Source organism: Sardina pilchardus, chromosome 11, assembly GCF_963854185.1.
Source record: "Sardina pilchardus chromosome 11, fSarPil1.1, whole genome shotgun sequence".
Classification (NCBI taxonomy): domain Eukaryota; kingdom Metazoa; phylum Chordata; class Actinopteri; order Clupeiformes; family Clupeidae; genus Sardina; species Sardina pilchardus.
In genome coordinates, this window is record NC_085004.1 from 2,453,085 (window position 1) to 2,475,250 (window position 22,166).

Sequence of the window (22,166 nt, forward strand, 5' to 3'; positions counted from 1 at the left end):
TGAAACCAAAATCTTGGCTGGGTAATTCGATTTTTTGGTGAACATGTGACTTGGCTTGTCATCTCACTGATGGGTTATGAAACGGAAGAGGAAGTGATATTGGTTTGTTTTCCAACTTCGAGACAGCAGTATGCTGATAAACAGGAGATCACTTCGATGTTAGCTGGGTCTATTTACTTTTTTCGACTGGACACATAAACTGTACTAGCAGTACTTACACTACTACTACTGCTACTGTCAACATTATGTCAAAACTATGGATAATACTGTCTGTCATTCTCCTGTCGACTCAGGTGAGTTAGCAAACTTGCTAACGTTTCGAGTTAAGCTAGCTAGCAAATCACGCAGTTTTTTGTATGTTAATAGCCGTCTCTGATGCCACATTTGTGAACTGCCCATACCCGTTTGGTGTGTATGTATAGTTATTCTTCACAAAGTTAATAACTGTTACATTTTCGCTAAGTTATTACACCAAAAATAGCTATACGCCAGTTAGCTATTCATTGGTTGATGTCGGGGGAATTCCGAAGAAAACCGAAAGGTTACTGGTTCACGCTAACGTCACCTATGTTATCGTGCACCTTCTACAGATATGATTTAAGACTAAAGTGTCTTTGTGAAATAGTATTCTTGTTTTAGTGTTGTCATTTTCATACTGTTTTATGCTAGACCTACTCTCAAGAGGCTATTTTGCACATCTCGAATGAATCCATCGATAAAGAGTATTGTCTTGTTTACAATGCCGCCTGGACAAATCTCTCCAACTCTCTCAGAGATTCGGTAAGTCCACCTGATTTGGTCATAAATTAATCATATTTTTCGTGTCAAGCAGACGCCATTAGTTTGCATTCATGACATAGAATAATGTTGAGGATATAATTTCTGAATCTGGCCTTTTCTCCCTGTAGGTGAAGTACGAGGTGGTGAATCTGGTGTCCAGCTATCTTTGCAACTCCTCTGCTATCCCAGATGTGAAGGGAAAGGCACTTGTGGTAATGAGGGGACAATGTGACTTCAGTCAGAAGGCACTGGTAGCCCAAGAAAAGGGAGCTGCTGCTCTCATCATTGCCAGTAATAAGACTATGGTAGGCACTGAACAAAGTAGCGTAAAGAGACACATTTACCTGAGATTTACTTTTGCTCTTTGAACTAGTATGTATGTAATTGCATTAAAAAGGGAATACATGTTTTAACATTTTCAGACTCCACCATCAGCAAATGAATCAGAATATGAGAAGGTTCATATTCCGCTGGTCCTTATGCGCTATCGAGACTTTGTTGATGCTCAGCAGGTAAGACTGAATGTTCTTTCATGACATATATCAATAGTTGTTTCAGACGGCAACGTCAGAATGAAAATGGCCTACATGTCTGTGTCCCCTCAGGTCTTTGGCAAGGATATGACTGCAAGACTGTATGCCCCCCCTGTGCCAATGTTTGATGTAAGCATTGTTGTGATGCTGATCATCGCAGTGTCTACAGTCGCGCTGGGAGGCTTCTGGAGTGGTGCAGCAGAAAAGTGAGTGAATCTATGTGTTTTGTTGTGAATTCACATGACTTGGATCCTGCATCAGACTGCTGTCTACACATAAAATGCTACTTAAAGTAAAACATCATTTGGAAAGAGCATTTATGGATGTGGCATCCAAATCTTCTCCTTCTGCCTCTTAATTAAGCTTCGGGATTTTGTGTTTGAGTCTGTGCATTTGAAATAGAGTGTACAATGTAAATGGTGAGGCAGAACTTGTGCTGTTGAATGTGACATTTGGCTTGTTCCGTATCAGGGACAAACAGAGTGAAGGAGCTTTTCCGGGGAGGGTTGATGATGCATCAAGTCAAGAACTGTCTTTGTACTCTCCGCTGAAAGTCATCATCTTCGTGGCTCTCATGTGCGCTATGCTGGTGCTCATGTACTTTTTCTACAGGTGGCTTGGTAAGTGCCCATCTGAACCAACTTTGCACAGTTTCTAAAGCATTGCAATTGCTCAGCACATTCACATTGTCAACTTGGTTCCTCTTTCAGTTTATGTTATCATCGTCATCTTCTGCCTGGCCTCAGCAACAGCCTTATATAGCTGTTTGGATGCCCTGCTGAATAGGATTGGGTGTGGAACATGCAGGTGAGATTAATTACAGTTGCAGTTTGCATGGGAACCTCTATGACGGGCTGAGAACCTTTTAGCTGGGAGAGCCATAAATACCCGTGTGTCTACTTTTTAATGTTAGACTTACACTTGCTTATTTTACATTCGCCTAAAATACTAAATTCTTTAATTGCTTTTATGACCCTATTTTTCTGACTTAATGTGTCACCTGCAGAATACGTCCCCTGCATACTTGTAAATGATATGAAAAAGCTGAACACCTAGCCTAGCCACGCCCACCTAGAATCTGCCAAAGTAGTTTGTCTGGTATTACCTGGTTAACATCTGGTTAACATAATCTAAAACAAGGTAAACAAAGCAATTGTAGCGTTCAATGCACAACATTAACAGACCCTGCTCTGTCCATACAGGCCAACTCATGTGTCCACTCGGACTGATGGTAGTTCTGATCTTTTATTCCCTCAGGAGCTCTAATGTCTGAACTTGACAGTGGCCACATTGTCTAATGAAAATGTTGTTTTGGTAATATGGAAATTAAAGGTGTTATCAACAGTTGCAGACGTTGCAGTTTTAAAGGGATAATCCGGAGTGAAATGCACTTTAGATCAATTTTTCGGACTATTAGGAGTACATACGTTGAGTTGATACCAAAATCATGTCATTCGGATGTATTTTGAGAAAGTTCGAGCTCACCGTTTTTAGCCAAAACTCGTTAGCCTGGAAGTGACGCGGGCATGTCCTTTCGCCGCTACAAAATGCTATCTTACCTTTCCGGAAATGTCGCTGCTGCAGCTGGCAACGCTTTATTAACATTTCCGGAAAGGTACGGACTCGATTAAATTCATTCTGGACTCTCTATCCGACCACATAAAGACGTGGGGATACTTCGGTTTGGCTTTAGGGATCCTCTACTCACTACCACGTAAGTGTAGTGTTGTTTGGAACAGTAGAAGAGGTATAAAAATAGCGTTTTGTAGCGGCGAAAGGACATGCCCGCGTCACGTCCAGGCTAACGAGTTTTGGCTAAAAACGGTGAGCTCGAACTTTCTCAAAATACATCCGAATGACATGATTTTGGTGTCAACTCAACGTATGTACTCCCAATAGTCCGAAAAATCACTCCGGATTATCCCTTTAAGTAGGATTTACGAAATAGTGTAATATTTGTGGCTTATATCATAAACAAGTGTCTCTGTTTATATACCATGATGCAAAGGCACTTATTCTTTAGCCGCTTATAAGCCAAGATGCGAAATCTCAGCTTAAATTTCTCAGTGGGGCGCATGCAATCAACAAAAAGATCCATAGGTTCCATGCTCTGTGGAAACCTGAAATTGCCCAAGAATCAAAGTTAATGCTCTCACCTGAAAAGTTAATGTTTTGAGAGTGAAAATATAGTAAACAGGATAGCCTCCCTCTTTGACTCGAGAAACAGTAAATTAAATACATTTTCCTTCAACTGCAAAAATGTTCTGATGATTATTAGGACTGGCAGTTGTATTTCAGCGTTTCAACATTCTTTTGCCCTGTTGAATTGCTTGGAGTTTATAGTTAGTTCCATCTTATGCATTGGAAGCTGGCCTGACTCATCTGACATTAAAGGGAGTGCTCAAGAGGGTGTGTTCCAAAACCCCCCCCTGCTGCAGTGCTATGGCGTACAGTCACATGTCCCTGTGTTGCGTAGCTCCAGTGATTCATCCTGAGGTTTGCTGAGCATGTCTGCGGGTGACACACGTTTTCTGACCTACTGTTGCCGTCTTATTTTCCCTCAGCTTCTCCTGCCTGAGCAAAGATTTCTCTGTGAGATCCCTAGTGCTGGCGGCCCTGTGTGTCAGCGTGGCTGTGGTCTGGGGAGTCTACAGGAATGAGGACAGGTACTGTCTGGAGGCCCGCTCTCATCAATGCACGCTGTTGTTCCAGCCACTCCACAGCAAGTGGGAGGCAAGGCTGTGTGGTCAGGAAGTGGTCGGGAGTGTTTTTTAGAACGGGGAAAGTTCAGCTGTTGTTTTCTGCAAGAGATTCTTTTACTGATACACATCTTGTCTGGGCTCATAAAACACTTACGTTAGGTCTGGGTCAGTCTGAAAAGGTGGCATGAAAATGGTGTTGTCATGCATCTCCTTTCCTGGCTGCTGTTGAATGAACCATTGTTGAATGAACCATGTTTTAGTATCAGACCATTGTAAATTAAGACATTTTAAACTTACATTTTGTGTTGTTATAAATGTTTGCAAGTGATCTTATTACTCTTACGAATTGTTAGTCAGTAATCTGGTGATGGACATGCTGTTTATTATTGGACTCGGTAAAACAAGGTTTTTCATCTATTTAGATGGATCTGGATACTCCAAGATTTGTTGGGCATTGCCTTTTGTCTGAATTTCATGAAAACAATCACCCTCTCAAACTTCAAGGTAAAAACAGACTGATTATTTAATGTTTACTTTTCACAGTACATTATGGATCTTTTGAATGGATCAGATATGATGTTTATGACAGCAATCATAACATAGGATGACGTTTATGACATAGCAGTCTTTTCCAGAAATTGTTTGGCTTCCACGTGACGTGCTTGAAATCCCCAACATTTGGTGAAGCTATATTACAGTGGAAAAATCCAAAATCCCCTTGCACAGCCAATTAAGTTGGGTCGTTGGGTGCTGGTGACTTGCAGGTTTACGATTAATAGAAAAGAAAAAAGGATGAGGAAGCGCATGGCGAAACGCGTTACTCAGAAATAAAATCTTAAAAGTGTAGTCCAATGGTGTGCAGTGATCCTTTTTTATTACAGTGGCTCGGCATCCTCCATATAGCCGTGCTGTGCTTAACATACCTAGTGCATTCCAGCACAGTAATTAGACACGCATAGGGACTATGCGTCTCACCTCACATCACACATGCATGCTATCTCACCACAACACAAAGAGGACGCGCTGGCCATATCACGAGTGTTGTCTGTGATGCAGTATTCGTTCCCTGTTTGCCTTCTCTACAGATATGTGTGATCTTGCTGAGCCTGCTGCTCCTCTACGATGTGTTCTTTGTCTTCATTACTCCCTTCTTCACGCCGGTGGGTCACTTCACACACACACCTGTTTGATTAGTCCCTGCTCATAACATAGGGAGGGATTTACCCATTGTACCATACATCATAACACAGCACAAGCAGTTTCTCCTTTAGACTTTAGACTGTTGTGTGTTTTATGTATTGTTCTTTTACTATTCAGGGGCACGTTTTCCAAAACCATAGTTACATACCAACATCAGTAACTAAGTTAGCAACTTTATTGGTTGCAATGCAATTTCCCATTGCCAACCAAGGTTAGCAACTAATGTTTTGGGAAGCGCACCCCAGTACATAGAATTAAGATTGTTGCATTCTGTATTGCTGTCTACAGAATGGAGAGAGCATCATGGTCCAAGTTGCCCTGGGGCCAGAGTCTGCTGGGGAGAAGGTGAGAATGACCAGGAGGTCATTTTTTTTTACTGAAGGGAGTTTGCTAAGAGGGTTAGCATAACAGGGAAACGCGTCATTAACACTGCCCACTTGATTTTCGTTGCTGCGCCTCTGTGGTTGTTTGTGTCAGGGACAGATTACTGACTGTGTATTTGGGCTTGGCTCTGGTTCTAGAGTGATGGTAACATTGTGGAAGTACCAGCCGACCCCACACCCACCTATGAGAAAGTAAGACCCACCTTTCACCTCTTCATGGGGAAACGGGTATAAAGTACATGTTGTCCAGCTCTCGGAGAGAGTGGCCAGCTGTTTCATAGTTGTTCTTCTATGAAGGGATTTATCTTTCACACAACGCTCCTAGACAGTCCTAGAGAATAGCTGTCTGAAATATAAATCCCCTTGCTCATGTGACTGGAGCTTTTACCCTTATTTGGATCATAGCTTGGAGTTAAAACCCAGGTTTATTTCTGAATTCCGATGTGTTAGTATGTTGTTCTACTACATTAATGCATCAGTTGCATCCTAACACTGGGAAAATAGTATTTCATATCATTTCATGGTGCTTATTTTCAAAAAATACTTCCTCACTTTGAAAGTCTGTTAGTTTGATAGTCTGATGGAATTTATATTAAAGCTATGCTGTATCTTTGATTACTAACAGACACATGTTGGGATTCTGTTTGTGTTTGTGTGTGTCTGTTGTGTCCTTGTTGTGACCGTGTATCTGTTGTTAGTTCCCATGTTGTAGAGTGTTGCAGATTTCTTTTTGGTTTAATGGGATAACATCTAAATGCTTGAAATTATTTTATACAGAATATGAATATAAAAATATATATTAAAAATTAAACTTTTTGGAGTGTGACAAATTCATATTAATTATTTATTTTTCTGCAAGTTTCCTGGATCATGCTCCCACAGAAAACAAACGGGAGAGTGCTAATTACAAAATTATTTGCAAGTACTCCTATATGTAGTGTGTAGTATGTAGTATGTAGTATATAGTATGTAGTATTCGGAAGCTAGCGGTTACTCTCACAATCAATTACTTTTGCAATTTTGTAAGTGCTTTATACACTTAATATGTTACAGTATGTGTAGAATAGCATATTGCATCTCTTTTTTGGATGAGGTTTAAAAGCTGTTTAGATGTTGCCCTTCTTTTTTGAGATGTCTTCTACTTCTTCTCAGTAGATTGTCCTCCAGTGCTTAGCTCCTTGTTGCCTTTCAGCTTCCGGTGGTCATGAGGGTCCCCAGGTTCTCTGCCTGGGCTCAGAACCTATGTGGCATGCAGTTCTCAATCCTGGGCTATGGAGACATCATTGTCCCAGGTGAAATAATGTCATCCAATATATTCTTCCTGGGTAATGTTAATAGTCTTTTTTTTTTTTTTTTTAAAGAAAAAGCAAATGTTTTTGTTGTTTAGGCTTGCTGATCGCCTACTGCCACAGGTTTGATGTCTGGACTGGCAGCTCGAAGAGAGTTTACTTCTTTTCCTGCACAATAGGTACATTTTGATTGCAGAGATTCCTTCTGTTGGAAAGATTTCGCAATAATGGTATTTCTAGTGGAAAAAATCTTTGGACTCACTGTAAGATTTCAGTCACCAATTGTGGACACCAATGAGTACAGCCTCTGATTCTTGTCTTTAATTCAACAGCCTACTTCTTGGGCATGATCGTGACTTTCGCGGTTATGCTCCTGTCCAAGATGGGACAGCCAGCCTTGCTGTACCTGGTGCCTTTCACCCTCATCACCAGTGCTGTGGTGGCGTGGAGCCGGAGAGAGATGCAGCAGTTTTGGGCAGGAACCACTTACCAGGTGTGTGTGTGTGTGTGTGTGCGCATAGGCAAGTCCGCGCCTAGCTCAGTATGCTTGATAGCAGAGCTATGATTAATAGTCCACTAATCTTCACCCAGGCTTTGCACGCACTGAGCAGGAGGAGCAGGTCAGATATTGTCACATGTTGTTGGCCAGCGGTTGAGATTTCATTTCTGTTTAAAAAGAAAGAGAGGAAGGGCGCATGAGGAACTATACAAAAATGCACAAGAAGTGTATTCAGTAGATGGATAGACACTCAGCTGATGGCTCTCTTTATGTTCTCAGTGTTAACTGAAACAAAACTAAGTTCATTCTTAAGCGAACGTGATCTTCCATGTTCCCATGGTTGTTGATGTGGTGCTCTAAGTGGAATTAAAAAAAAAAAAAAGTTAATGTAATCATCCAATCATGTAATTCATGAAAACCTGTGGAAAGGTAGTATAAGATTATTCGAACCGAAATATTAGCTATTCGGGTTTTTTTATCGGATATTGTGCTATTGAAACACATTACATTGTTCAAATTAAAAGAAATGTGAATCCATCCAATCAGCAGTTAGGAAGCAAGTGGGAATATTTTCCCAGTGAGACAGCTCTACGCTACCAGTAATTTCCTGTATATTAGCCGCATTGTGTATAAACAGCAGGCCAGTTTTTATACAACGTAAAAGAAACAAAACCATGTCAATACCATATGAACTGCCCCTTTGCATTTACCTCATAACTGAAGAAATTTAGCAAAATCAATGTATACGCCGCGGCTAATAGTTTGGAAATTACAGTATGCTTCGACCTAAGTGTCCTTGGGAATTAGGGAGTAAATATTATATTTGTTGAACTCCCCAAATGTACACTATGTTGAAAGACATTTTGCAGATGTAATTGTTAAACAAAGTGAGACTTTTGAAAGAAACTTTACACGTTTAAGTTTAGTTTATATGTATAGCATTGATATTTCCTCTTCGCCAAAAAAGTGATAACAAATTACTACTTGATGTTCCATTAGGTGTTGGACTCTTCCAGGGAGCCTTTATCGCAAGGTCTGTCTGGGTGTTTGAGACGCTGTCCTCTGCTTGCTTTCTGCCGTTTGTTGTGTAGTTGTGGTGGTGTGTTTTTTCCTCCTATGCAACCCTTTCAAGCCTCCATGTCTACCCACTCCCACTAAGAGGCCACTGGATGTCGCCAGAACTCTGGGGAATGTGCTGAGCTCTGCTCTCTGTGCTCAGCATCTTCCATGTCCAAACAGTCGTTTGGATTAAATACTTGCCCATTGCAGACCCATCCTGCTCCTCTTTCTACATCATAGCTCTGCATTCGCTGGTGGTATTGGTGTTACCCAGTTTTTCTAACCATCCAGTGTCCGCAGACTAACACATCATGTCGGCATTATCACTTTCCATGTCCAGTGACTGGAAATACAAGAGTATTGTTTGCATGCAACCATTTTCGTGATCATTTCACTGCAGTTTTTTAATTTAAAGTTTCCTCATTGAAACGTGTTGTTAACACATCCATCTCTTGATGTGAGAGTCTGTAGTCGGTAAATAGTGTATGTTAGGGCTGCTCGATTATGGTAATAATCATTATCACGATTATTTTGTTCAATATTGAGATCACGATTATTAAACGTGAATACTCAGTGATTTTGGAACTATCATCCACATTCAAAATATTACATTTTTGAAAAATGTTAATTGATTGTTAAATATAATCCAACAGGAAAAAATACATGTAAACTCAAGACAAAAGGAGAGCATTGTTATGAAACCGAATGTAGCAAAATAATCATAATATTTCGATTATGCTATTTTCGTAATTGTTGGAAGTCATAATCACGATTAATCTATTAATTTGATTAATTGCACAGCCCTAGTCTGTGTACTCAATACTGATGTCTTTTATATGTTATGAAGTAACTTGTCTGGAAGTAACATACTCTGAATGTTACTGTTATAGATTTCAAATAACACAGGGTTACTCATATGAAAAAAAATAATTAATTCAGTTAGCGTTAACGAAATCTATATGCAATGTGAGATTGTCAGTCATGTCAGTCTCAGATGTTACATTAAGCTCAGAAAAAAAATAAGATTTCTAACCTAGAGTGTATTTCTGGTGTCTTCCTCACAGATGGAGAACCTGGATATACCAGCGGGGAGAGAAAATGCTGATTGTAACTCATAAGTCACTGGATGTGTGGATCACTATATTTCCCTTTTTGTATACATGACTCCATCTTTAACAGAAAGGGACTTTGGTAATGTTATGACATAATGATCAATCATGGTTTTATTAGATTTTAAATTGACATTTAGATTGGTGATTACATCTTCATTTGCTTAATTGTCCTTGTAATGCTGTAAAATCTTTTTGGAATATCAAAGGCTACTGCTGACATTTTTGCCTCAGTGACAGACAAAAGTGACTGGACAAAGCACTTTAATCGTTTGAGATGTTTATTATAAAGCAACAGACAACTTGTATAAAAAGGTTTTGTATCATTAATTTTTCAGAGCTTTGGTGTACATTTTTGGTGATCGGGATTCATTGAGGGAGGGAAGGGCCTTATTGATGCCTTAAATTGACTTTTAAGGTCTGTTTTGATGTTATTCTTTGTAAACAACTTAAACACATTAAAAAGTGTTGCTGATGTTTACATGTTTCAGTTTACTTTTGACTATCAACAATCTTGTCAACTGGAAAGCAAGAAGATGCACATGACATGACATACATTATTCACAATGCAACCCCAAAGGGACTAGATGAATAAGGTGTCACAATATAGTTACTTCTCTGAACATATGAGGACCGTTTCCAGTTGGCTGGTCATGAAAAAACAGAACTATGGTTTGCCTTCAAGCTTGAGGGGTAAGAAATATCTCCCCAGAAAAAAATCAGTGAAGTTGCATTTCATATTTATGAAAATGGTTAAATACTTTTAATATCTTTCATAATGGTTTGCATTATTTGACTAGCTATGCGTGATGGCACTGCAAGCAATCTTAACATGGATTTGGGGTATTTGCATTTTCCTAAACAGAGACTGAAACCTTGAAAATATTAAATGATCATATGTAATGGCTTGAACTTAACTGAGATATGTAAACTATACAAACATAGGTGATTTACACTCATTGGAATCGTATTTAGCATCATGTGCTCAAATTGATCTGTCAGTAACACATTGCTTCAAAAATATACGATTGGAATACAAAAATATATGTATTGGGCCAAAGTGTTATCAAAGAATTTTTACTATCCATATCCAACACTGAAAGCGATCCGTGATATTTCAAATTTCAAATGGTTTTAAAATGAGTTTATGGTATGTACCATTTTAGAACCATTTATATTCAAGAGCACAAATGTACTACATGCCGTAAGAGACACAAAACCGGGACACCTGGGCTTTAAAAAGAGTAAAATGGAAAAGTAGTTTTAATCTGTTACTCTTAAAACATATCTGGCCCGGTGGTTATTAGAGAAAGGGACATGCAGTTCTCAATTTCATGTTTTCATGGTGATGGTTTTGGGGAGGTGTGGTTATAGGTCCAAGCAAGGATTGCTCTGCATGAACATGTAGTTTAATTTTACAAGACCAGATGCATTCTATTTTGCAAAGAGTGCTCTTATGATGTTCCCATCTGACATTACTGTTGCCATAAACCAAAATACAATAGGGAACAGCGGTGGGAAGTGACAAAGTGTAAATAAGTACTGTGCTTAAGTCACATTTTACGTAGGCCTATCTATTACTTAATTATTTATCTTTTTAACAACTTTTTACTTTACTCCTCTTCACAGAAATATCTGTACTTACTACTTCTTGCATTTTCAAAACTGGCTTGCTGCTTGTGTTATTACATTTGAGGCGAACTATGTGTATTTAAGGTAATTGTGTGCTTACCCATCAACAAGGCTATTCAACCTAACTAGATGGGACTATAGTGATGCAAAAGTGGGGTTGACTTTGCATCTGTAGGGCTGCACCTAAGGGGCAGGGGCAAAACGATGGTTACATGATAATGGAAAACGTCTTCATTTGCTATCAGAATGTCTACAGGCCTGGTATTACATAACAAGTTTGCTTGTTTGCTTGATAATTTAAAAAAAAAAAAAAAAAAATGAAATTCCATGGGACAGTAAAACAGTTAAAGGAGTTACAGATGTTAAATTGGAATGTTGTATAGTCTGTTTCTTTTTACAGAAACAAAATAGTCCTTCAAAAAAGGCTATAATACTACATTTCAGAGCCTGCACTTAGTAACTTACTTTTACTTGAGTTAAGAAGTTGAATCACTACTTGTACTTTTACTAGTCTCTTTTTTACAGAAGTATCTATTTGAATATGGACAGTACAGTATGTACCATCTCTGATACAATGTCCCATTGTTATTTAAAACTTTAAGGGAAGTTATTGAAGTGCAGGATGTTAACTAGATTTCCGCCTTTTTTTTACAGTCCTTTACTTCAGTAAAAGCATCATTATAAAAGTGGGAGTCCTCTATGAAAAATTCACACATCAAGCAGCTGAATTTTGGTGTAACAACACAGGTATTAATCACATGGCATACCAACATGAATTTGCTAGTTATCAAAACTCCTACTTAAAAGCACACGTCAATTGTTGCAAGTGTTGCTTTAAACATTACCAGCAGGTGCAGTAATAAATGAAAGCATGATTTTGACTCTCTTATAAAATATGATTAGAAGAAACTGAAACATCAGTGTAAGCAGCATGTTGGTGTGGAGCTAGTTTACATTATAAAAGGTTTTCTATAGGGAAATCTGGAGGGTCGGACAATTGATGAGGAGAGGAAAGAGTTGATAAACAAATCGTTTTTTCATAGCCTGGAGACCAGAGAAATCAGAAAAGAGAGTGCTGAATATTTGTTTGAGGTCAGTTTTTAGTTTTTTGACTTCTTCTGTAATCTTTGAGACTTTAGAAGTGAGATATTGTATCATTTGAATGGCTTGAGCAAAAACTTTGGATGTTGCTGGCATGTGGCACTCGCCTACTGTCCCATGCCACTTGCCTACAGTACCATGCCACTGTCCCATGTAACTTGCCTACTGCCCTGTGCCACTTGCCAACTATTCCAACCATAACCCATGGAATGGTTGGCAAGTGGTGCTAGACAGTAGGCAACAACAGTATAGCTTTTAAGTTTTGCTCCTACTGCTAATGAAAAATAACTGGTGGAGCTAGAAACCAAAAAGGTTTATAAACCAAAAAGGTTATATAACCTGTTGGCATAATTTGTATAATATCTCAAATGCAGTGCAATATGTTGTATAAATGTTCAGTGCAAGCAGACCGAGACAACATGAGACAACATGAGACATTTATTAGGCAGCAATGGTGTCAAAACTACGAGCTCGGAGGCCATCATAACTCTCCGCTGAAGGTGATGGCCGACTGAACCTCCAGTGCTATGTCTTCCCTCTGCATTTAAGGCGTCGCCCTCTCTTCATTGTGTCAAGAGGAAAGGACTCGTCATTAAATTATTAATTGTCGCCAGGTCAAAGGGCAGTTGGTTGACAAGGTTTGGCGTGATCAAAGGCTGGGGTCATGACCAAAGCAAATGATGAAATATTTCTACTACAAGTACACAGTGTACAATATTATCCTCTGAAAATGTAGCATAGTGAAAGGGCCTTGCATGGGCGTAGGGGTTTCATAATCATGTCTGTCACTACCCACATTTAGACCCTGCATTTTCGCGCAATGTCCAGGCATAGTGCAGGCACCTAAGTACAAACAAAAAAAAAGTATCATGATGGCTTATCATATGTCTCAACAAAGCCTATGACATGCACATGATTCATGACTTCCTGATGGGAAAACGCAGTATGTGTGTTGCTGCTGCAGTCTGCATGTTCCTCTTTCTCACATTAGCCAGACGTTTTAGTTGTCATAAGTAGCCTAGGCCACTAAAGCTATTTAATAGTCATATAGGAGCCTATAGGGAGCCTATGTAAAACAGACCAAACTAGAATGTCTGATGGTATGTTGCTCTTATTTCAAGAAAGATACCCAAACACCACCCATGTCAGCATTGTAGGAGCCCATTGGTGTAGGCCTTATGGCCATATAGAGGTATTTAAAGTCACTCCACCAACAAACTTCTATATCTGCATTAAAAAGGTTAAGCTTTTATGTTGTGAGGTCAACCTCAGAGGGGTTCTGATAAACCTTAAACAGAAGAATACTTCAGAAATACTGCTTCTCAATGCCTTGGATTGTAGATTCGTAAAAGTCACATGCGCAATCATAAAATGGCCCTGCGTGATACTGTCTGTGGCGGTGATGTGCCCATAGGCGCTGCGTGAATTGCCTGTTCACTCCATCCCTGATTTCATGAACATGCCCAGGTTTTTTTTTTTATTTTGCTCCTCCTGCCTCACGTGACTAACCTGCGGGCTGACTCAGCTGACTCGTCACGCAGCGTCAGTTTGGAGTCGCACAATTATGAAAAAGCAACCTTCCGCTGGAGCTGGAGCGGAGGCAGATTTCTCCAACGTCAACTGGGCTTTCCTTTCAAGGCTAACTGATAACACCGCTAATAGATGGCTAAAAGCCACGAAACAGCTCTTCCTGAGTCTGAACGGTGAAGAGAATGGTACGACTTGATATTTCATACTTTTCTACCCGTCCTTGTTATGCTGGGGGACTCACATGGAGATTTGAAGCAGCAGGCTAGCTCTTTCAGTCAGACGAGTTAGTGGAATGTCTCTTGAGCAAGTCGTTGCATGCCGACTGTCAAGCCTGGGACCGATGACAATAGCTAGTAGTGCGTCCGATAGAATTAAGTTCTCTTACCGGCAAGTTACACTCTGTTGGGCTGCTAGCTAGGGTATAGCCCCATTGTCCCTACCAGTAGTCAGTGTGATTTGCCCATAATATTTAAAGGCTGGATATGTGCAGTTTGCGTTACTTGCCCACTCGTGCATGCATGCTCTCACTGACCAACGTTCTCTGGTGAGCTAGCTACTTAGCTAATGTTGTTAGCTAAAGGAAAGTAAGGCTAGCCAGCTAACCCAGCTCATTTGAGTTCGAAAGTGACGTATTATGTTGAGTTATCATATTTGCTATTTAACAATCCATTGTTTGATATGGTTTCTTGGCTATTTTGTTCATATGCTAGATGTATAAAATGGTCTAGGCTCTCAAGCTTTTTGCTAGCAAGCAAACAACCCATTTGTAAACAGCAATTAGAATTGTCAGACTGGCTATTCAGCTTCAAATCAACCAGGTGTCTTGCTTAACTTTATATCTTTAATCGATTTGTCCTTGGGATCAAAATATAATCACACAACTCAGTTTATCAGAAGGTTTAGCATTTGTATGATAACATTTGGTGACCAACGTGAAAAAGGGTCATTTGTGATTCGTATTTTGACTGGTTAACGTTATGTGTCAATGTAATATTTGCTAATAGCATATGATTGGTTGACAAAATACGAGGAGTAATTATTATGAGGATTGTCAATATTTTGAAAATTTTGTATGGAGTTTCATCACGTTTGCTCTGACATGAACTGTCAGTGATCGTGCAACCCCTGGCAGGACAGGTGTGCTGTCCGCGTGGCTCGCAAAGGACAGTCACTTTGCACCGCTCTGGCTCGCGCCAGAAGCTCAACACAAGTTGGCGTCACCAACTTCGTCAGCAGCGTGACTCCTGAGTGATTGATCTGACACAGATTAGGGTTTTGTTTCAGGGTTCAGGTTAGAAATGGTTGATCCTACTACTTTTTTTGTATTTGTGTCATATATCAAATGTAACTCTGGAAGTAATAGCCCTGGAAATTTGACATAATGTCAATGGAAATCCCTAGTAGTTGAAATCCTTACCAGAGATGCATACAAGGATATCCAACCTCATTGTTGAATTCTGGTGTAATGGCATGCCCCTTGCAGATAACAGGTGTAGGAAAATCCAGCCTTTCCAAACATGTCCTTATGACTGTCCCCTTTTGTAGGACAAAGATATGGTCAGTGCAGTCTATCTTAATGAAGCAGCAATACAATTTTTTTTTTTTTTTTATCATAAGTGACTTCACAGCAGAGTGTGAAGATGTTGTGGTTCTATTATTAACAACAATTTCTATTATGGTTAGCATGATTCTTACAGATGCACATGTAAGATAATCAAGAGGGGTTTATTTCTAAAAAAAAAAAAAAGAGAAAAGGTTTATGTCACTGACAGACTGTTTTCTAGTGATGGTTGGGGTGGGGGGTGGGGTGGGGGGGGGTCTTGAATCGGCTGCCACAGTCTGCATGACTTCATCTACATCCCCTTTACATCTGTCTTTGCATTGATAATGCATGTGCAGTAGCAGCAGTGCATATAAAATGTAGCATTGGCATCAGATTCTGCCAAACAACTCCTTTGTTTCTTGGCCTGTGGACCTCCTCTGTGGCGTGACTGCTGGCAGGCATGTGTAGAGGTCTTTTCCCTCGCACTGTAGCCTCTAAGACCATCACATGTTTCAGCTTACTCCTGCTGCTTTCCTACTCAGCAGTGGTTCTGGATGGGCGGGGACCTCCGCCCCAACCATGGGTTTAGCAGTCACAGGATGGGCATAAAGTGGTAAAAGGTTAACATAAATCAAAGCTAATAGTATAACAATCTTTTAACCCTCCATCAGCTTTTGAGTGCAGTATTCTATTTGAACCATGACGTTTAACTATTGTGTAATTACCATACATCAGGCCTTATAACACATTAAGCCTTACCACTGTAGGATTATTTTTATGATCGGGCCTTGTAAGCTCTGCCCTCTTCCTGAGGTCTTGATTGTGGTACAATATTAAGGCAGTTGCCTTGATGCCATACAGGCCATTTTCTCATGGCTTACTGCCAGTTGTGTAGAGCGACGCCCAGAAACTCTTTCTTTTAATCTGGCGTCGGGATGGGGGGTAGGGGGTATAACATTAGAGATGCTCGATAATGCAATGTAGAAGGTCAGGGGGTGAATATCAAATAGCTCAGAATAGCTCAGCTGGGAGTCCAGCAACATCAATATCTTCCGTAAGAAAAGGGAGACCAGTGGAGCACGTTTTGGCCTGGGATGAGTTGGGCTTAACATCATCTGGACCTGTGTTTGTGTGTGTGTGTATGTGTGTGTGTATGTGTGTGTGTGTGTGGTGTGTGTGTGTGTCTGTGTGTGTCTGTGTGTGTCTGTGTGTGTGCCTGTGTCTGTGTGTGTCTGTGTGTGTGTGTGTGTGTGTGTGTTTTTATGAATGACATGCGGCGCCCTCTCAGTTGTCATGCTTGTGGTGTTGTGCTTCCATAAAAAGCCTTGGTGTAGGGATGCGGCACTAACAGCAGCAGCAGCATCCTCCTCATCAGCGCTGCCGCTGCGCCTGAAGGACTCGCGGATCCCGTGTGGATGTAGGGCACAGTGCACAGCTGATGTAACACTAGTGGGCCACTTTGTACTCCTATGGCTCAGTGTTAGCAGGCAGCTCAAGCCTCTCTATCCACCTTTATGTGCTCTGTGTGTGTGTGTGTGTGTGTGTGTGTGTGTCCGTGTCCGCACGCGTGCGTGCGTGTGCATGTGTGTGTGTGTTTAGCCTTTGTGTTCATTTTCATGACAAAGCTACAATTACCCATGGAAGCAAGGCCCTCGGTTTGAAAAGGGGAAAAAAACATAAACGTTGCAAGTATTTGTTAGAGAGAAAGAGTTTTTTTTTTTTTTTTTGCAGCGGAGAGTTTTAGACATGTCATATGGCGTCTAGTCCTAAAGAAGCGGCATGGAAGTTTTGTGTTTGCTCTCGGCTTTATTTTTAGATAAAGGGCAAGCTTAAGACCACTAGTCACATGCTGTTGAAAACTGGTTTGTCATGTGTGATTTCTCTAGCCTTCTTTTACTGAAAGTTGTGTGCTCTCCAGTTCACAGAATCCATTTTGATGAGCCCTTCTGGGAAAGCAGTAATTGTTGGGTTAACATGTGTTGTCATGTTGGCATGCTGGCATTCATAAAGGAACAAAGAAAAGGAACAAAGAAAAGGAACAAAGTTTAGTTTTAGAAAAGAAACAAAGTTTACAGTTTAGGTTTCAAAACATTTGAAATGGGTTTGCCCTTAGTTAGTGTAAGATATGGTCCCCGTACTGGTGCATTTTGTCTGTAAAGGGCAGTCTAGTGTTAATATGCCCCTTCTGGCTTCTGTGTTAGTTTTAGATAATTATGCACCTTTGTGCTCAGATAATGCAAGTCTGGTTAACAGACTGCACAGTTAGGTGTGTGTGCCTGTATGTCTGCACGCGTGTGTGTGTCTGTGAATGTGAGTGTGAGTGAAGTGACGGGACAGATCTTATCTTGAGACAATTGCTCAAGTAAGGGCACTAGAAAGTGAGGAAGGTTAACTGTTGCTGCAGGCCATTTCTCCTCCACTGCCGTGTAGGAAAAAGGCTTGAGGTGGTGGCACAGTTCACCGGTGTGGGAATGAGGAGGAGCAAAGGCCCACTCAGGGGAGCCATGTGATCGCTTCCCCAGCGCGACCTGCAGCTCAGGGACCTTAGCCTAGCATAAGCGGTCCAATTAAGTAGCTACCGTCCTAGTAAGGGACAGCTATCACATGCTACACGCTAGGGCTAACTGTACACAAAAATCACAATTTTATTACATACCTCTGTATTGAAGTGACAGTTTGGTTAATTTCCAGTACAGTAATGAGTACTCTAAGTAGCTAGCCTAGCATTCACTGACTGTGTCGCTAATACTGAACACATATTAGCAGGAATAGTGTTTGGAAAAGGTGCCAGATGTTTTCTGCCATTCATGAACCAAACTGACATTGTCCGCCACTTAATATGTTTGTGTGGAAACTTGAATTTGAAACATGGTGGTTCGCATGCAAAAAAAGCCTGCCTTTGAAGACTGCATTCGGTACACTTATTGAACATAACATCTTGACTTGTACCTAAACAGTTCGGTAGTCGGTACAAATATTACAATATAAAATACCTTTAAACTCCTAATGCAGACAAGTCACTCGACTTACTCGATACATACTGTAATCTTAAGATGGTTCTTTTAAAATCTTACATGAATGGTGCCATTCACTAGCTGAATTCATCTGAATTGTTGAAGGAAATATCCCTTGAGGTATGCTTTCATCATTCAACTCATTGCCATGAATCCTTTAAGAGTGCTTTTTAAACTAATCGGAATGGCGTTTCTGAAATGTGCACAAACTTTCTGGCAAATGTTACGGCGGTTCCTGTTGGCATGACTCTCTCAAGTAAGCCTCTTTTGCATATTGTTAAGCCTTGTATGTGGGGAAGCCACTTATGAAATCATTTCCAGAGAGGGACTGCATCCTGCTGTTGTTGGGCTACTGTTTCACTCATGACCAGTCTGAGATTAACTCAAGCATTTGTTATTCTTCTGGACCAACTGTGTCTGTAGATTTTCCCCCACTACCCTGTTAGAACACTATATGTACTTGTCCTCATACTTACTTATATAACATTGAATATGAGTGAGGAACGCTTCCAAATAGTAGCGCCAAGGTAGGCTGACAGAAACATGCGGCTAGGCTAGATTTGCTCTCAATAGCACTCCCCCCCTCAGTGTCAGCGGTGCAAACGGGCAATCAGGGAGGCCACCTCCTTGGATGTGGGAGCGAGCCTAATGTGTCTGCATGCCTCTCCAGGTGCTGTGGTGTCCATGGCGTAGATCACCAGGCCCTCAGTTCCAGCCCCTCGCTCCTCTCCAATAATCTGCCTTGGCGCAGAGACATTCATCAAGCCCCAAACCTCCACTTCTCCACACCCTTACAAATTAACCAGGGCAGAGATGTAGCTGGACGGAACCCTCTGTCTGATTGTTCAGCGTTTAACCTGGAAAAGTTATTTTGTTTGTGCGTGGAAGATTCCGATACGTGGTTTTAGACTTTGACACCCGGAGAAAACCGGTGGCATGGGAAGAAAAGAGTGATTAAGGGATTTGGACAGCTTGGGTGGTGCGGGCGATGCTGGAAGAACTGTGGTTATGTTCCTGTACCGAGCTTTGAAGCAGCGAGACGAAGAGGATGACTTTGAGGTACATCTATCAGAGCGCCTGGCTCAATTTTCTTTTTGGCCGATGCAAATGCAATTGGCTAATTAGTGTAGATATTTCTAACATGGTGTCAGCGTTTCTTCAGTAGGCGGTGTGTTGAGACTTTGACATTGTTGCTTTGTGCTCAGGTGCATGTCGTGGCTCCAGTGTCTTTGGGGCCCCTGAACAGTTTTATCAAAAAAAACGGAATGTAGTGGAGCTCGAAATTTTAATTAAAAATTCTTAGGAGTTTAAGTCCCTCCAGCTGCATGCAACTTCGTGCCGGAAGCAGTGCGTGGAGTGATTGGGTTTGTGCCTGTGAATGGCCTCCACTGGACTAGGGGTACAAAGGATTTTCCCTGATTACATGTATTTGTTTATTAAGTAGTGTACTGATCCTGTAGGATTTTTCACTAAACCCTGGATTAGCAGGGCACTTATAACCTCTTTGCCATTTTGGTTGATTTGAGATGCGCTTCAGCAGTGCTGCTGCAGGAGGACTCCAGAGGGCTTTGGAATGGCTGCTGCTTGCCTTTGGTTTTTAGGAAATGGAGATGCAGTTCATGAGCAACTGAAAGAAAAAAATGATATTTGATTCATGCATTTGAGAATATCAATTATTTTATCCATATTTGCTCTCCCTTCATTTTCCTTGGTGTCCTTTTTTGTGACTCTGTGTTTACATTAACTTGTAATCTTCCTGTTTTGCCTTTGTCTAAGCTGTGATCTTTTGGTTCTGTGCAGTCCCAGAAATCCTGGATAGAAAGAACTTTCACCAAGAGGGAATGTGTATATATACTACCAGTGTCAAAAGACCCCCACAGGTATAGTATGGTTGCTTGCTCCTTAAACAGTGCCAATGCCACTGAAATGTAAATTGTGTGTGTAATGCCCAATATAAAGTACAGGAAAAATGGCACGAAGAATTCTGGTCCAAAACTCTTGTGTAACAATCACATTGCTGCCTTTCAGCCTCTGCACTTTTGCCAAACCTTGGAATGTCACACTTCTATGTGGAAAGTCTATAGAAGGATTCTATTTGGAGCTTGAACTTAGACTCCTCATTCTTTATCATTCGTTGTCTGAACAGATCAAATCCTTTGCTGCCTATCCAAACCAATACGTTGACGATTCCTCTCTAGGCCTTTGAGTTCTTCAAGTGTTCAAAACAATAAGTCAGTCAGAACATTCCAGGACCTGGAGCCTGACATTTTGTTACTGAGTGATTTGATGAACTGCTAAACTAACAGAAGTGGGGGGTTTGTATAAACCCTTGTTAACATGAAGCAGGAATCAGTAACAAGTTACCAGGCAGTGTAGATTTGTTTTACACTCAAGCACCATATGTATAATGCAAATATTGATTTGTGTTGTTGTTCTTTATTTGTCTAGATGTCTTCCAGGATGCCAGGTCTGCCAGCAGCTAGTGCGGTAAGTCTCATCTACTTAATTCAGTGTGATTTTCATCAAAAAGCGTTGTTCTGTAGTTTGCCTACGATTACTTTTATCCATCATTTTAGATAACACCATCTGTATTTTTAAATGTGTAGAATGTCTTATTAGCACATAACCAGATTGGCTGTGACTGTAGCAGCGTTATCAGCTGAGTTTGGCCTCGTATCTCCCGTTTTGGGCAGGGCTGGTATTCAAAGCTGTGCACCACCCCTCTGCAGGAAGCAATTAGTTCCTGGGCTTCGAAGGCCAGGATGTAATTGTGTTCCCTACTGTTATTCAAAGCATGAAATTTGGATGGGGTTCAGCCTTTACTGGCATATACTGTACGTATGAGGGTGTGAGGTGGAAAATCTCATGTGGCCTGAAGGGTTTACGGGAACAAAGGATTCCCCCTCCCCCAGCACTGATCTAGTATCAGGCCTCTTGGCTACTGGGGTCCATGACACCCAACACCACTCTAAAGCAGCAGAGAAATAGAAGCAAAAGTTAGACGTGAAATATGCTATGTAGAGAGAGTGTTATTGGGAGGTTTTAATGGCAATTACATGTCGTTATCATGATAGTGGTATTAGTTCCGGTAATTATGGAAATAAAATGCTTGTGGGACTCATGCCATTACTCCACATGTTAAGCAGCGTTTGTGGGACTCATGCCATTACTCTACATGTTAAGCAGCGTTTGTGGGACTCATGCCATTACTCTACATGCTAAGCAGCGTTTGTGGGACTCATGCCATTACTCTACATGTTAACCCTTAAGAGTGTACCGTCACACCGGTGTGTTTGGAATGTTGGAAAATTAACATTCTAAAGAATATCTGGGTTCATTGAATTCTACATAGAATTTTAGAACGTTGAATTGTTGCGGAATGGAATCTTGTGTTAGAATGTTCAAAACCCACCCTTTTAAAGAAGCAGCGTTTGTGGGTCCTTGTGTCCGCAGGTGCTGCTGTGGGCGTCTGGTCAGGCAGCATGCGGGCTTCACCGCCAGCCTGGCCATGAAATACTCGGATGTGAAATTGGGTGAGAATGAGATGCCCGAGCTGGAGGAGTGGTCCGTGGAGAAGCACACCGAGGAGAACCCCACGGACGCCTACGGCATCATCAACTTTCAGGGAGGATCCCACTCCTACAGAGCCAAGGTGGGCCATGGAGAGCTCAGACACAGTGGCTCGGGGTCATCTTTAAATCACAGGGTGTTGCTTAAGTAGCTTTTTTTTTTTTTTTAAGTATATTTTTTGGGGCTTTTTTTGCCTTTATTTGTATAGGACAGTGAAGGGTG

General features: G+C 41.0%; 2 protein-coding genes across 6 annotated transcripts in view; both read left to right on the forward strand.

Annotated features, from left to right (window-relative positions):
* The first annotated feature begins 81 nt into the window (after nt 1–81).
* zgc:123258 (uncharacterized protein LOC641502 homolog) lies at nt 82–10,035 on the forward strand. 3 transcript variants are annotated; one of them, XM_062548874.1, is made up of 17 exons: nt 82–293; nt 670–780; nt 909–1,085; nt 1,203–1,292; nt 1,386–1,519; nt 1,785–1,933; nt 2,024–2,120; nt 3,878–3,979; nt 4,438–4,519; nt 5,101–5,175; nt 5,504–5,560; nt 5,737–5,790; nt 6,791–6,890; nt 6,986–7,066; nt 7,220–7,380; nt 8,386–8,419; nt 9,510–10,035. In XM_062548874.1, the coding sequence occupies exons 1-17, from the start codon at nt 246–248 to the stop codon at nt 9,548–9,550; spliced, it is 1,593 nt and encodes a 530-aa protein (XP_062404858.1). In that variant the 5' UTR covers nt 82–245; the 3' UTR covers nt 9,551–10,035. The 3 variants fall into 3 exon arrangements, with proteins under 3 accessions (XP_062404858.1, XP_062404859.1, XP_062404860.1); XM_062548875.1 differs by lacking the exon at nt 8,386–8,419; XM_062548876.1 differs by lacking the exon at nt 5,737–5,790.
* A 3,817-nt stretch (nt 10,036–13,852) lies between these two features.
* trpm7 (transient receptor potential cation channel, subfamily M, member 7) overlaps nt 13,853–22,166 on the forward strand; it is a 36,072-nt gene continuing 27,758 nt past the window's right edge. Inside the window, exons 1-4 of one of the 3 annotated variants that reach the window (XM_062548831.1) lie at nt 13,853–14,002; nt 20,175–20,254; nt 20,823–20,861; nt 21,828–22,026. In XM_062548831.1, the coding sequence (XP_062404815.1) occupies nt 14,000–14,002; nt 20,175–20,254; nt 20,823–20,861; nt 21,828–22,026 (321 nt within the window). In that variant the 5' untranslated portion in view covers nt 13,853–13,999. Of the gene's footprint in view, nt 14,003–19,327; nt 19,434–20,174; nt 20,255–20,822; nt 20,862–21,827; nt 22,027–22,166 lie in introns of those variants that run through there. The other 2 variants (XM_062548830.1, XM_062548829.1) reach the window with 2 other exon arrangements.

Bases quoted from the DNA above. Each gene is read 5' to 3' on its own strand.
- zgc:123258 (XM_062548874.1), top strand. From the start codon at position 246: ATGTCAAAACTATGGATAATACTGTCTGTCATTCTCCTGTCGACTCAG. The intron at 2,121-3,877 runs GTGAGATTAATT...ATTTTCCCTCAG, and splicing joins ATTGGGTGTGGAACATGCAG to CTTCTCCTGCCTGAGCAAAG. The intron at 5,176-5,503 runs GTGGGTCACTTC...TGCTGTCTACAG, and splicing joins TTACTCCCTTCTTCACGCCG to AATGGAGAGAGCATCATGGT.